At 40.8% G+C, this 15642-nt stretch overlaps 1 protein-coding gene across 4 annotated transcripts in view; it reads right to left on the bottom strand.

Annotated features, from left to right (window-relative positions):
• CCDC66 (coiled-coil domain containing 66) overlaps positions 1–15642 on the bottom strand; it is a 93909-nt gene continuing 78267 nt past the window's right edge. For all 4 annotated transcript variants that reach the window (XR_004537356.1, XM_033926262.1, XM_033926259.1 and 1 more), the window contains 2 exons: positions 7095–7222; positions 1–501 (listed from right to left, as the gene is read on the bottom strand). Coding sequence is in view for 3 of the 4 variants with exons in the window: in XM_033926262.1 (XP_033782153.1) it covers positions 409–501; positions 7095–7222 (221 nt within the window). In the remaining variant the exon portion in view is untranslated. The remainder of the gene's footprint in view (positions 502–7094; positions 7223–15642) is intronic.

Raw genomic sequence — 15642 nt, 5'->3', positions numbered from 1 at the left:
TCATATTTCTTTCTTATTTTATTGCAAAGACAAAAAATAAAACAAGTTTAAATTAACATTAAAAATTCTACAAAATAGCCATGTCAATGACTTGACATAATACTGCTCAAAAACAACTTACATTTAAAATTATTTTATTATTAAACATAGCAGCAACTCCATACAGGGGAATCCAACATAAGAGAAACACATCTACAAATCAGAATCCGCTTCATGAATTCAGATTACAGCTCTGAATGCAAGACCAGTTTTGACACTATCAATGGTAAGTCATTTGCACACATGTACTTCATCTACATCTGGTCTATGATCCATTCCAGCTTTACCACAATGACATATATAAAGTGCAATAGTTTTAATGGTCCGAGGTTGAAGCTGATGTGTGTTTTCTTTGAGTTAAAAGTGCAGTCATCTATTTAGATGGTGAAATAAAATTTCTTCTTGGTTTTCAACATCTGGAATTAATCCCGTCTCTAACTCTTTCTGCTTCTGAAGGAGTCCCTAAAAAACATAACATTTAAAATTATTGAGGTAATTTTTTTTTTTTAGACACAGATGTGTTATTCACAGCACTAGATGATATTATGTGGTCCTATTCCAGAAGCATGTGCTTTCCACAGAGCAAGTTTCAAAACATTTTACTTGTTATAAACTGCCTGCCTGCAATGTGCCGTGCTTCAGTGCAGCTAAGTAAGCAACCTGTTTGTTCCATAAGGTTTATACATTAAACAGCACTGTGTGAGTGAGTTTGAAGATGTTTATAAATCAGAAGAAAGCATGTGTGCATGGATGACTTATTTAAAACTTTGCACATAACTTGCCCTCAAACATATCACAGTACACACTATAGCCATAGCAAGTTTTTAAAACAAGTATGCATGTCCTTGAAAACTAATGCAAATTTTGTGAGTAAAAAGTTAGGTGTGGTTTTAAAATTGTCCCCCTACATCACACATCAAACACAAGGCCCGGGGGCCAATTTGGCTCACCTGGCCGTTTTATGTGGCCCTCGGTGACTGTATCGCATCTAAGTGCCTGATTGTGCAGCCCTGGTCCACGTGGTGCTCCAAGCTCCTCACCATGCTGCCTCAGTACCCATTTGTAGGCATAAGGACCCCAGTCCCAGTGTAAAAGCGAGGTTGGAGCCTGACCGCGCCACGAAGGATCTATTCTACTAAGACTAAATATCTTAATAGAAATTTCGGCTCTCGACTTAGCCTGTGTTTTAGATTTTGACCCCCCCTGCCCTTCATAGAGAAGGAACAATTTATAAAGTCCCTACATAGCAGGCCTGTATACAATTTTTATATGTAAATGAGAGCCCAAGATTACCTTTATAACTGTCATCTGCAAACTGTACTTAAATCTCATAAACAGATTATCATCATCCTTAGCAACTCCAACATCTCAAAACTACCTCACTGCCACTGAAGCTCCACTTGACTTCATCTCAACCCCTCACTCTGCTGGCCATACACTAGATGTAGTCTTCATACAAAAAGACCAATCTCGACACCCAAACCCCACTCTTTGTCACAACGCCATTATCTAATATCACTGAACCTCACCAATGTCACAACAAATCCTGCAATCAAGGACACAACCCCACCCAGGAAAGTACTTAATCTAAATTCTGTTGACCTAAAAAAAAATTATCATCTGGCATTACTTGAAATAATAGAAGCGAATGAGCCTAACCGCACACCCATTGAAGCTGCCGCATCAAATTGCCACATGTGAGTCAAGACCCTCTATGAGAATCTTGCCGAAGCCAAGGAAAGAAAAATGAACACCAACAATTTCTCCTCACCCTGCTTTATTGACAACCTCTCTTAATATCCTAATTCACTAATAATTTCTCATCTTGATTGATCAGATGACTACAAGTAATACAATTTATATAGTACACATTCCCTATTATACCAAGTGACAGAACTCCAGTATACAAGGATCCTCAGACCACCACCGAGTAGCTTAACTTCAAGTGGTTTAAATCCTCATCGATCCTGCTTAAGTTAAATACTGTTTTTGTGTTTTTATGATAAAACAAACAGATATATATCATGTGATGCTGTGTTTGAAGGCCTGACCCTAAACGGGCTGTGTTTTGGCAATATCTTGCATTCCTCAGGGGTCCTTAAAAAAATAAAATAAAAAACTGTTTCAATGCCTGTGTGATGATGTATGGATCGACTCTATTTAATAATAAAAATATATCATTACTATGTCAAAGCATATACCGAGCAGGAAAATTTAAAGTCACACTAACCTTTGTGTGAATCTTCCTGATTTTATGGAGCATCAAAAGCAATATACCTAAAACAAATGAACATATAAGAGCACGATGCTTCAAAGAATCACAGTGACAACCCAACCAGTGAAAAGGCAAAAAAGTGCCTCTGACTTTCAATTTCCCTGCTCAGGAGTGTATGCTTTGACATAGTAATGATATACTTTTTATTATTATATAGAGTCAATCCATACATCACACTGCTGTGTATTGAAACAGTTTTTTATTTTATTTTTTAAGGCCCATGAGGATGGCAAGATATTGCCGAAACATGGCCCGTGTAGGGTCAAGCCTTCAAACACAGCATTGCAATGGTTGGTTAAGAGAATCAACTAGTATTAAATACTTCTAAGACAATTGCTTGTTGTATCACAGATAATATGGAAAAACCTCAACTTAAATTATTATTGGATCAAAGTAGTATCAAGATGGTAAATTTTAGAAATTTAGGGGTGTAATCGACTACCGATTAAATTTAGAAAAACAGGTATCAGCAGTAATTGCGAAGGGATTTGGAGTTTTGAGGCAGCTGAAACTAAACTCGGACAAAACCAAATTCCTAATGCTTGAAACGGACAAAAACCCATCCATAACAGACCTAGAAATAAAAGCAACCAAATACCCAATCCAGACCTCACTCAGAATCTTGGGAGTGCTGATAGACAGATGCTGCACTATGCAGACCCAAATCAACAAAACTACCCAAAAAGCATTCTTCACAATGCGCAACTTAAGAAAAATAAGGAAATTCTTTGACAAAGAACACTACAGGATCATTGTACAATCCCTGGTACTAGGTCTCGTGGACTACTGCAATATCCTTTATTTACCTTGCCTCACAAACATGATCAAAAAACTTCAAACTGTTCAGAACACAGCCCTTAGACTAATTTACTCACTCGGAAAATTTGACCACATCACCAAAGCCTACCTAGACTCACACTGGCTACCGATTCGAGCCAGAATTCAATTCAAACTATACTGTCTACTCTTCAAAGTAATTAACGGTACTGCACCCACCTACCTAAATGACCGCCTAAACCGTAACCTTCCAACCAGAACAAGAAGAACACTGACATCATTCACATACCCACCACTCAAGGGTACTCATCGCAAAAAGCTTTATGATAGCCTCCTGGCAACACATGCTGCAAAACTCGAACCTTCCATCACCAGATTGTTAACCACAACATCAGACCTCAAGACATTCCGTAAAGAAATCAAAACACTGCTGTTCAAAAAGCATATACAATCTACCTAACCTCCCTCACCCCATCCCCCAAGAAACCAAAACACTGCTGTCCAAAACATCTTCCGATGTTATTAAGTCTTTACTATCATTCTGTTATTAAGTCTCTATCCTCAATTTGTATTCTCTATTGTCATGTACCCTCCTGGAAATGTCCAGTTCTCTTCTTATGTAATCCGCTTTGAACCGCAAGGTACAAGCGGAATAAAAATCACTAATGTAATGTAATGTAATGTAATGTTTCTTAGTTGAGGACTCTGCATACTCTTTTACATGCTTTTTTATTATCCAAGTTAGATTATGGAAATTTAGTTTATGTAGGTATAATGTCAGGACAATTAAAACATCTGCAAATATTACAAAATGCAGCTACTTGGTTATTAGAAAGGTCACAAATTAGGGAATCATGTGACTCCATTGTACTTGAAATTCCACTGGTTGCCTATGAAATACAGGATAAATTTTTTAATTTTAGTGCTTCTTTGAGTTGCAGCCAACATATCTTTCTACCTTAGCATTGCTTTATGCTCCTAGTTAATTATTAAGATCACTAAATGATAATAGGATGGTTATACCTCATATTTCTAGGGCTCATCTTGCATATACTAAAGATTGTGCATTTTTTTTAAATTTGGCACCTGCATTATGGAACAGTCTACCATTGGAGTTGAGAAAAGAGGAATCTCTAGTAAAATTTTAAAAGACAGATGAAAGTTCACTATTTTCAACTAGCTTTTTTTATTTTTTTTTATTAAAATGACTGAATTTTTTGATGCAATCTGTATTGTAATGTATGTGTGTGTTTAAGAATTTTTACTTGAATGATTTAAATGATTGGATTTTGCTTTACTCATTTTTAATGGAGTTCTTTTCAGTATTCTTGACTGGATAATTTTGTAAACTGCTTTGATCTTGCTTTATAGCTAAACGTTATATAAATAATTTTAATAAACATAATTGGGGAGAGAGCTGATTTAAGAACATCTTTACAGAGATGCATTTAATATTTAGGGCCCCTTTTACAAAGCTGTAGTAGTTTCTCCCATAGCATATGCATTGAAGCCCATGGAATTTGAATGGACTTCAGTGCATTTGCCACATGGGAATCGCTACCACAGCTTTGTAAAAGGAGCCCTTATTCATTCATTCATTTATGTTATATGTGACCTTATATCCTACCAAATCTTTTGGAGTGGAGTTTGAGGTGAATCACACCACCATTTTGTTACATAAAAATAAACATACAATGCAGTTAAAATCGGATTAAAACTTTCAACATAGTGGGGTGCACATCCATTCAATGTCTCTGCTTATATACCACAGTAAATTGGTCTTGGTCTCTAGGTCCAACATCACACTCTCTGTGCTCTCCAACCCCATCTCTGTCCAATATTATGCTCTCTGCGCTCCCCCATCCCCTTATGTACCTTTCAAGTTGCTTTGAGAGCAGTGGCAGCACAGCAACTTCTATCTATGTGCTGCTTGCTGCCTACTTCAGAGGCTCCCTCTGACCTGTCCCACCTCCCTCTGATGCAATTTCCTGTTTCCTCAGAGGCAGGACAGGTCAGAAGGAGCCTCTGGAGCAAGCTGACTGTGAATTACAGGACAGGGAGGCAACATGGATTCACTAGATGTAGGTCTTGTCAGACAAATCTAATCAATTGATTTGAGTGGGTGACCAGAGAATTAGATAGAGGGAGTGTTATATGTGGTGTATTTAGATTTTAGCAAAGCCTTGGCAGTGTTCCACACAGACATCTAATAAATAAACTGAGTGCCCTCGGGATGGGCCCCCAAAGTGATGGGCTGGGTCAAGAACTGGTTGAGTGGAAGGCGACAGAGGGTAAAGATCAATGGAAATCACTCTGAGGAAAGGGATGTTACCATTGGTGTGCCTCAAGGTTCTGTTCTTAGGCCTGTTCTTTTTAACATTTTTATAAACAATATTGCTAAAAAGGCTGTCGGGTAAGATTTGCCTCTTTGCGGATGATACCAAAATCTGCAATAGACACCCAGGATGGTGTGAAAATTGAATTACATGAAGAAAGACCTGGCTGAAATTTGACAGCTAAAATTTAATGCTAAGGAATACAAGTTCATGCATTGGGCTGCAAAAATCCAAGGGAACAGTACAGTTTAGGGTTTTAAAAAACTTATGTGCATGACAGAAGAGCGGGATTTGGGTGTGATTGTATATTATGATCTTAAGGTGGCCAAACAGGTTGAAAAATTGATGGCAAAAGCTAGAAGGATGCTAGGTTGCATAGGAAGAGAGATGGCCAGTAGGAAAAAGGAGGTATTGATGCCCCTGTATAAGACTTTGGTGAGACCTCATTTAGAATACTGTGTACAATTCTGGAGGCCGCACCTTCAAAAAAGATATAAAAAGGATGGAGTCCGTTCAGAGGAAGGCTACTAAAATGGTGTGTGGTCTTCATCACAAGGCGTATGAGGACAGACTTAAAGATCTCAATCTGTATACTTTGGAGGAAAGAGGGGAGATATGCTAGACACATTTAAATACCTACGTGATGTAAATGCGCACGAGTCAAGTCTTTCATTTGAAAGGAAGCTCTGGAATGAGAGGGCATAGGATAAAGTTAAGAGGTGATAAAACACTTTTTTACAGAAAGGGTGGTAGATGTATGGAAACAGTCTCCCGGAAGAGGTGGTGGAGACAGAGACTGTCTGAATTCAAGAAAGAATGGGAAAGAATCTCTGCCCCATCCCTGTCCCCTTCACCACCCCGTCCCCGTAGCATCCACCCTTCCCTTTCGCCACCTCATTGCCCTTTGGCACCCCTCGTGTGGTTCGTGCATCTCCCTCCCTCCCCCTTACTTTTGCGGCGTGTTTTAAGGTTTGAGTAGCTTGTTGAAAGCCGCCGGAGTGTTTGGGCAGTCGCATGCGGGTGTGGGCAGAATCTTCTCTGATGCAACCGAAGTTGCGTCAGAGGAGAAGCTTCTGTCCATATACTCACACGACTGCATGTACGCTCCGGCGGCTTTCAACAAGCTACTCAAACCTTAAAACGCGCCGCGAAGGTAAGGGGGAGGGAGATAAATAGATTTGGGTAGGTAGGAGGGAGGGGGCTGCGTGCGATCGGTCACCGTGCGCGTTCCCTCCCTTAACTGCGGGGACAAAGCCATTCACCACTCCATGGGGCAGTAGATGGCCTTGGCCTGCAGTGAGCACCTTTCCCCCCTCCATCATTTTGGCAGGGTTACCTGCGGCTAGCCGCGGGTAACATCCATCCACTGTGTCATTATCTAGCCTTTATCTGCCATCAAGTTTCTATGTATAGACATAGCTGTGCTGCTGTTGTTGCTGCTGCTAATGCTTTATAAGTATCATTTAAGGTAAATTGTGACTAATAATAATAGCAACCTATTATTAAACTGCGATTAACATGCATTCCTAATATTATATGTTCTTATGTTTATATTCCACTACAACTCTCACCAGCTGAGGATGAATTACAAACTCCATTTTGTGAAAGTCCAATTATTCAATCACAAAATTTTTTAAAGTGAAACCTTAAACAATCTAATTCATTACCTGCCGTAGTTCTGATAGACCTTTCAAGATTGCCTGCTGTCTGTATTTATTTTTCACCATGTTAGGATTAAGCAAAGGATCTCTCAAATGATCAGAACTAAAAGTTGGTATAGATTCATGGTCTGCACCTGAAAGGGACAAAAGCATTAAGTCACTTTGAAGGTAATTTTCTAAAAGGGTGCCTACTGTATTTTGAGCCTATTCTACAAGGCACCTACTTTCTTTTATAGAATACTGGCATGGCAGGGAAAATACATTTACACCAGCCACAGAGCTGGTACAAATTCACCTAAATTGCTATAGAATACTATAGCTATGATTTTTAATCATGTGCATCCCATCCATATCCACCCAGACTCTGCCTCTGTGTATGCTCATGCCTTCAAACTACATGGCACTGCATTTAAAGACCATAACCGTCATTGGCATTCAAGCGCATTTCCCCAAATTCTATATATGACACCCAGATTTTGGTGCACTTCTGAGATATGTGCATAACTTACTCGTATCTGATTAACAGGCTGTTAACCATCAATAACTGGATGTGAAGGAATGGCCTAGTTGTTAAAGCAGCTGCCTCAGCACCCTAAGGTTATGAGTTCAATTCCCACTGCAACTCCTTGTGACTCTGGGCAAGTCACTTAACATTCATTGCCCCAGGTACAAAATAAGTACATGACTAAAATATGTAAAACTACTTTGATTTTGTTAACCACACCGAAAAAGCAGTATACAAGTCCCATCCCCTTTACCAATTACACTTCCCCCTCCGAATCCGCAGACTCGGTTATTTGCGATTTTAAAACAAAAACCATTTTAATTTGTCAGGCTATTTTAAGCCCTGTAAGCCAAGTGGTCTAGCGGGTTTTTGTGGCAAGAGCGATCTTCCCACGCTCCTGCCCCATGCAGATCGCTCACAGGAAATGGCTGCCTTGAGCTCCCGTAGTCTCTCGAGCCATTTCCTGTGAGCGATCTGCACAGGGCAGGAACGTGGGAAGATCGCTCCTGCCCCAAAAACCCGCTAGACCACCATGTAAGGCTTAAGGGGGGCATTAAAGGGCTTAAAATAGCAGGGGGGAAGTGGGGGTTAGGGTCAGAACCGGCCCGAATATTATTCATGGGTTTTTTAAAATATTTGCGGGACGGCTCTGCCCCTAACCCCCGTGGATACGGAGGAAGAAGTGCACCAAATAGGATTTGCAAGCTCAACTGGCTGTATGTTATTCTATAATGCTGGCTGCCTAAATCCCATAGAGTGCAACCTAATGGGGGAATGGCCATGGGCATTCCAAAACATTATGTGCAGTGTTATAGAATGGGTCTTTGCTCCTGAGTAAAGTGTGGGAACCGGCACTAAGGGCCGGATTCTTCAAACGGTGCTGGTATGAGCGGCTGCCTAAAAAATGACTTCCAATCATGTGTCAATCACATAACAGCGCCGTTTGTAGAATCGTGGCTACCTCAAACATAGGCGCCGGAAACTTAAGGTTTCTGAGGCCTACATTTCCGGCGCCTATGTTTGACGTGAATTGATGCCGGCATTAGCCATGCCTACTTTGACCTTAGATGTTCTAAGGCGCCCCCAAAAACCTGATCTAGATACCTACATTTTTTGTTTTTAAACTACATTTAATTGGTTTTAAAGAGTTTTGCCACTTAAGTTAAGCAACGGTAGGGTGCCTACCGGTGCCTAACTTACCCTCCCCCTCTTTTACAAAACTGCAAAAGAGGTTTTTAGCGCCAGCCAGTGCGCTGAATGCTCTATGCTCCTCCAATGGTCATAGAGTTCCTATGAGATCTATCTATCTTTCTATATATCACATACCTTTAATAAATTTTCCACTCCACATTGGACTGAATTTTCATCGTCTATTCAAATTTCTCTAAAGCTATTTCTGACTGAATAATTCTGGGTAAGGAGTTCCACAAAGTGAGTGCAACCCATGCAAAAGCATTTGCATAGGTAGAATCCCAGCAAGCACTATGATTTTGCAGGTATGACCATCTGATGATCTTGCAATGATCTTAAAAGTATAATGCATTGTAAAGCTATTCAGCTAGGAATTTTTTCATTGAAAGCTTTTTGTGCATTTATGATATATGTCGGTATTTTGCTTATTTATTACAAGATTAGGTTTCTACCTAAGATATTCTTCTTTCTGTTAGTCCCTGGAGGATTCCATACTCTAGTGATCAATCTCAACCCAGAGTCCGGGTATTGCAGGTATTCACATCTTTTCAGAATACATGGTGCATACTCCCTAGTGGTAAAATCAGTTCAGTCCCAAAGCCAAGCACATACCTGTAAATCCAGGACAAAGGGAGAATCCCCATCAACACAAGTAAGCCATGAACTGGTATGGTCTGCAAAATATCAACAAGTAATAAACAGGCACAAAGGCAACTCAGAAAAAAAACACTGATGAACAATGTAGAACAAACCTGTTATATGCAACGAGCACCCCAAGAAAAAGCATTCAGCAATGTGCATACTTACAGAAAACTCTACCCAGGATCCAGCAACTGGCTGGACAATTTTCATTAAGGAGAATAGCCAAGGTAGAAAGAAGCAGGCTATTCCAACCCACTGAAAGTATATAGAGAGGGCAGGTCATATGGAATCCTCCAGGGACTAGCAGAAAGAAGATCATCATAGGTAAAAACCTAATCTTCCATTCTGTTATGTCCCTTCCAGATTTCATACACTAGAAGATTTACCAAAGCCACGGAAGCTAGGGAGGGACAGAAGAGCCTGCCCACAAAACCAAGGTACCTAAAAACGGCAGCAGAATGCACCAACACATCCATTCGATAAAAACGGGTAAAAGCTTGGAAAGAGGACCAAGAGCTGCCCTGCAAATTTCAACGGGATGAATATGCTGCCCACAACATCGCCACCCTTCCTGTCAAGAGTGCTGGAAGCGAAATCAGAGGCTGCACACCATGGACAATGTAAGTTGCGGAAATGGCCATTCAAATCCATAGAGCTATTGAGGACTTGGATGCTAGCCCACCATGGTGAAGTGCAGCAGTGAGAACAAAAAAGTGATCAAACAGCCCAGAACTCGGTTATCCTTTCCAAATAAAGGAGCAAGATATTCTGGACATTTGATTTGCAGAAGATCCGAACTTCGCACTCTGAACTTGTCGTATGAAATGCATGCAATCTAACCCCCGATGGACTTGGAAAGCCAAGACCACCATCAACAAAAAGGAATATACAGTACGGAGGAAAACACCTATGTCTATCACAGGGAAAAAAAATTCTCTGCACAAAAGAGCAGAAACTCCAACTCCGTGCTGAGACAACGATGACAAAAAAAAACCATTGTGAATGTCATGTCCAGAAGAACTACATCCTATAGTGGTTCAAAAGGAGCCTCATTAAGGCCTTGTAAAACGACATTAAGAGTCCATGAAGGGAAAAAGAGACACAAGAGAGGATGTGGGCGAAGTGTCCCCCTCATACACCTGGTCAGATCTGAAACAGTAAGCGAACTAGCTCTTCCGCGTGCCTGAAAACACGCAAAGCCACTGCTAAATCTTAACTGGGAGCCTGCTCAGGCTCAACCTAACTCCTAGCACTCCCCAGTGAGAAAAGCCTACCAAAAGCACTGATCCAGGGCTACCTCCAAATAACCGCTCACCATCAAGGCTGAGCACTCGAGAGCAATGCCATAAGACCAATAGATTAGGGGCTGGGGAGTCCATCCCAATCAATTTTGAATCAAATTGAAGGGGTTTTGAGGCAGAATTTAAAGTTAGAAGAAAACATTGATTTTGAAATCCAAGATGGTCACAGTCATGAATTTGCACCAAAAACAGAAAAAATAACAAACATCCGGAAATAAAAAATAGCGATTTGGAATCTGGGGAGGTGGGGACCTGAACCCTACCCACAGAAACTGTGAAAAGTGGGTTTTAAAATGTTTTCCAAGCCACCTCCGAAGTTCCCATAGGAAACAATTGAGTTACTCACAGACTCTGGTGCCTTCTGCCTGTCAGCATTTATCAGCAGTTGAATGGAGAAACAAGGACTTTTCTGCCTCAGAATAACTCCAAATGCCCAGGAATGGAGATCTTCAGACTTCCAGCTGGCTAGAGACCGACCCCAACCTCACGGATCCTCTGCCACGAGGGTGGGGATGGGAAAGGAAGCCTGTGCCCTGAAACCCAAGTGGGTTTCTGTCCAGACACACTAAGCCTGCGCTAAAAACCTGTGACAGTGGGGTCATCAGCCAACAAACTCCATTGGAGGGACCCCGGGTACTTCCAGAAGGTGGTATCCAGAAGGCTGGTTTCACAGATCCACCTGAGTTTCTCTGCGAATGAAGCTCCAAAGGACTGAGTCCTTTTCTCCGACAGTGGACCACCAGGGAGGGGTCTCAAGGCACTGAAGCCACCGAGAAATTGAAGTTTAAGTGAACATTAATTAAAAAACATAAGAAACAGAAGCAGAGCAACAGCAAAAGACTTCTGCCCAGTCTGCTTGCACAAATTGAAACTGATTTTACCACTAAGGGGTGTGCACCAGGTGTTCTGAAAAGTTGTGAATTCCTGCAATACCTAGACTATGGGTTGGGATTAAACACCAGCATATGGAATCTGGAAGGATCATAATAGAAAGGTTCTTGGTGCCGAATGCTTACACCCTCCTTATAATTTTAGTCTTTTTATGTACTAACTTTGGTCTCAATATTCAGCTACTGAACTCCTAAATTTATGTTCCTTAGTTAGCTGCCTAAATTTGTACCCCATTTTCAGGCAAACTCGGAAGCATAACTTTTCATCTAAAACTTCATCTTAACTTTTAAGTTCCTAAATTATGCTCATAAATTTAAGCCTGCCATTCAGTTAGCTAGATTTATGAGCCTATTGCTGACAAATCAGTGGTAATTTAACTTTTATGCAAATTCTTGAAGATGGAAAGGTGAGGTGAATAGAATAACTTCAAACCAGACAAATCCTCACTCAACAGGAAAAGATGCACAATGGAAGAACAGACCAACTTGTATCTTTCTTCTCATTTCTTTATTGAAAATTCTTCATTCATTCAAACATTCTTGCTCCAAGCAATACTGCCCGATGGGACCCGTTTCACCAACAATGGCTTTTTCAAGGGTTCCAGCAGGGAGCACTCATTTTAGCTTCCTCATACTTTTAGGGCAGGAGCTGGAACCCTTGAAAAAGCCGGGTCCCGTCGGGCAGTATTGCTTGGAGCAAGAATATTTGAATGAATGAAGAATTTTCAATAAAGAAATGAGAAGAAAGATACAAGTTGGTCTGTTCTTCCATTGTGCATCTTTTCCTGTTGAGTGAGGATAGAAACATAGAAAAAGCGGCAGAAAAGGGCTATAGCCCACCAAGTCTGCCCATTCCAAGTATCCCCCCCCCTGAATTTACTCCCTTAAAGATCCCACAAGAGTATCCCATTTTTTCTTAAAATCCGTCACGCTGCTGGCCTTTATCACCTGGAGTGGGAGTCTGTTCCAATGATCCACCACTCTTTCGGTGAAGAAGAACTTCCTGGAGTCGCCATGAAACTTCCCTCCCCTGATTTTCAGCGGATGCCCTCTGGTGGTCGAGGGTCCCATGAGCCAGAAGATATCATCCTCTGACTCGATGCGTCCCGTGATGTATTTATACGTTTCAATCATATCTCCCCGTTCTCTTCTTTCCTCAAGTGAGTACAGTCGCAACTTCTTTAGTCTTTCTTCATACGGGAGATCCTTGAGCCCCATGACCATCCTGGTGGCCGTTCGCTGAACCGACTCGATCCTCAGCACGTCCTTTCAGTAGTGTGGTCTCCAAAACTGAACACAGTACTCCAAGTGTGGCCTCACCATGGCTCTGTACAACGGCATCATAACTTCAGGTCTCCTGCTGACGAAGCTTCTGCGGATACACCCCAACATTTGTCTTGCCTGGAGGAAGCCTTCTCCACTTGATTGGCAACTTTCATGTCTTCGCTAATGATCACTCCTAGATCGCGTTCCTCCGTGGTCCTAACCAAGGTCTCACCATTTAGTACATAAGTTCTACGCGGGTATCTCTTGCCCAAGTGCATTATCTTGCATTTTTTAGCATTGAAGCCTAGCTGCCAAGTATTTGACCATTGTTCCAGCAGCAGTAGGTCGTGTGTCATATTATCAGGTAATAAGCTTTTGCCTACTATGTTGCAAAGTTTGGCGTCGTCGGCGAACAGTGATACCCTTTGTCTGGTTTGAAGTAATTTAACTTTTCCCTGTCCTAAATCCACCCCTGTTACCATCCACATCTATGCTCCTAAATTTAAGAGTTTAGTGAAATTTTTTGTAAATATTTATGTACTCAGCCCTACAAAATTTTCAAAGGTGCCAATTTATGACCATAACTCACAATGGAGCCCTTTTACTAAGCGCCTGCTATTACTACTACTTATCACTTATATAGCGCTGAAAGGCATACACAGCACTGTACATTTTGACATTTACAGACAGTCCCTGCTCGGAAAAGCTTACAGTGTAACTTGGACAGGCATATAGGGTTGGGGATGCAGAACCCAAGGTGAGAGGAGTTAGGAGTCAAAAGCACTCTCAAAAAGGTGGGCTTTTAACTGGGCCTTGAACACTGCCAGAGATGAAGCCCACCATAGGGATTCGGGCAGCTTGTTCCAAGCATATAGCGCAGCAAGGCAGAAGGAACGAAGTCTGGAGTTGGCAGCTGAAGAGAAGGGCACAGATAGGAGGGACTTACCAGCTGAGTGGAGCTCATGGGGGAGAGGGGATCATAGGGGAGATAAATGAAGAGAGATTGTGAGGGGCATTTAATGAGTGCATTTGTAGGTCAGTAAGAGGAGTTAATACTGTGGGACGCACTCAGGCGTTCTGCGGTAACTGATAAATGTGCGCATGCAAACCACACACTAAAAAAATATTTTTTTTTTGAGGGAGCATCAGGGGAGCTATCATAAGAATAGTCTTACTGGGTCAGACCAATGGTCCATCTTGCCCAGTAGCCCGTGTTCCCGGTGGCCTATCCAAGTCACTAGTACCTGGCAGAAATCCAAATAGTAGCAACACTTAATGCTACTGATCCAGGGCAAGCAGTAGCATACCCCTTGTCTGTCTCAATAACACACTATGAACTTTTCCTACAGGAAATTGTCCAAACCTTTCTTAAAACCAGCTACATTACCACACACTAACTGGTTAGTGCACAGTGAAATGGGAAGCAGCAGTAAGCGCACATTAATAATTTGAAAAAATGGCCACGCACTAATGGCAACATTAGCACATTAATACAAAAAAAAAATAAAAATGGAAAAAGCCATTTTTAAGGCTGCAGTAAAAAAAATATCTATGTAAAGGCGTGCTAAGGCCACTTTTTATTGCAGCTTAATAAAAGGACCCTAAAAAGTTAGAAGCATAAGCATAAAGCCTTTGAACGTCGGGCCTTTTAATTTTTTTTATCCACAAAAATTATTTCAAAAGGCATCAACAAAAATTCTACCTTATAAATACCCCTTATTATTATTCATTCATAATTTGAGAAACTATGATATCCTAAATATAATCAGGAGCAATATTCAGATCTACTTAACTGGGTAGGAGAGGTTCATAATGCTAAATGGCTCAGGTGCTGATATTTATTGGTAGTTAAATCAGTGTCATCAAATATTATTGTCTTAGACTCCTGCGGCACTATCCAGTTAGAACCAGGGCAGTATAGAGCCATAGTTGAGGCAGACCCAGAAGTTATCTGGGCACTGCTGATATTCAGTACCCTGGCTGATTAACTGGCAAGTGGAATGCAGAAATAGCAATCCTAACTATACTGGCATTAAATACTGGCCAAACCTGAACTTCCAGATAATCTGGGTACCAGAACGGAATATCAAGGTCTAATTCAGCCTGTTGATGGTCAGTGTCTTTAAAAGAGCTGACTGCTGTGAGCTGAATATTACCCTCATCATTTTTAGATAACTCTTGCTGATCTAACACAAAAGATAATAAACTGTGATCAATTTGAACTTAATGGTCATAATATTTTCATATTCTGGGCTTACAGAAAAAATGCTTAAGTGTAATTCGGAATTTCATATGGTGATAGTTGTACATTAGTGTAAAAATAACCAGAAATCTTACAGATTCTAAACTAATATTTGGGCTTTTATATTGCATCCTACCCCAGGGCACCTCATAAAAATTTTATAACAAATAAAAAAAATAGTAAAGTATAGGGAAGGGGGAAAAAAAAAAAGAGAGTCACCTAGGTAAAAATAATTGCTCTTTCCTCAATGGTTAAAAGAAGGCATGTGTACTTTTAGCTGTGTTTAAGTCCAGGCCCTAAGATCTCCAAGCATACTTTACTATGTGCACTTTGTACCTGTGATAAAGCCAGTTTAAAAAAAAGGCTCTAGGCTCCATTGGCCCCAAATTTTAAAAAGTGAAACTGATGTTTTGCTTTAAAAATTAGCTTTCAAGTTTGTACCAGTGGACCTACAAGTTATCTGTGTATTTTAAGTACTGTATTTCTCCCTAATTGAGATAGAGTGAAAAATTGAGGT

Source organism: Geotrypetes seraphini, chromosome 17 (genome assembly GCF_902459505.1).
Source record: "Geotrypetes seraphini chromosome 17, aGeoSer1.1, whole genome shotgun sequence".
Taxonomy (NCBI): Eukaryota; Metazoa; Chordata; class Amphibia; order Gymnophiona; family Dermophiidae; genus Geotrypetes; species Geotrypetes seraphini.
The sequence above is the reverse complement of the archived record's forward strand: the minus strand, read 5'-3'. Positions and strand labels throughout refer to the sequence as shown.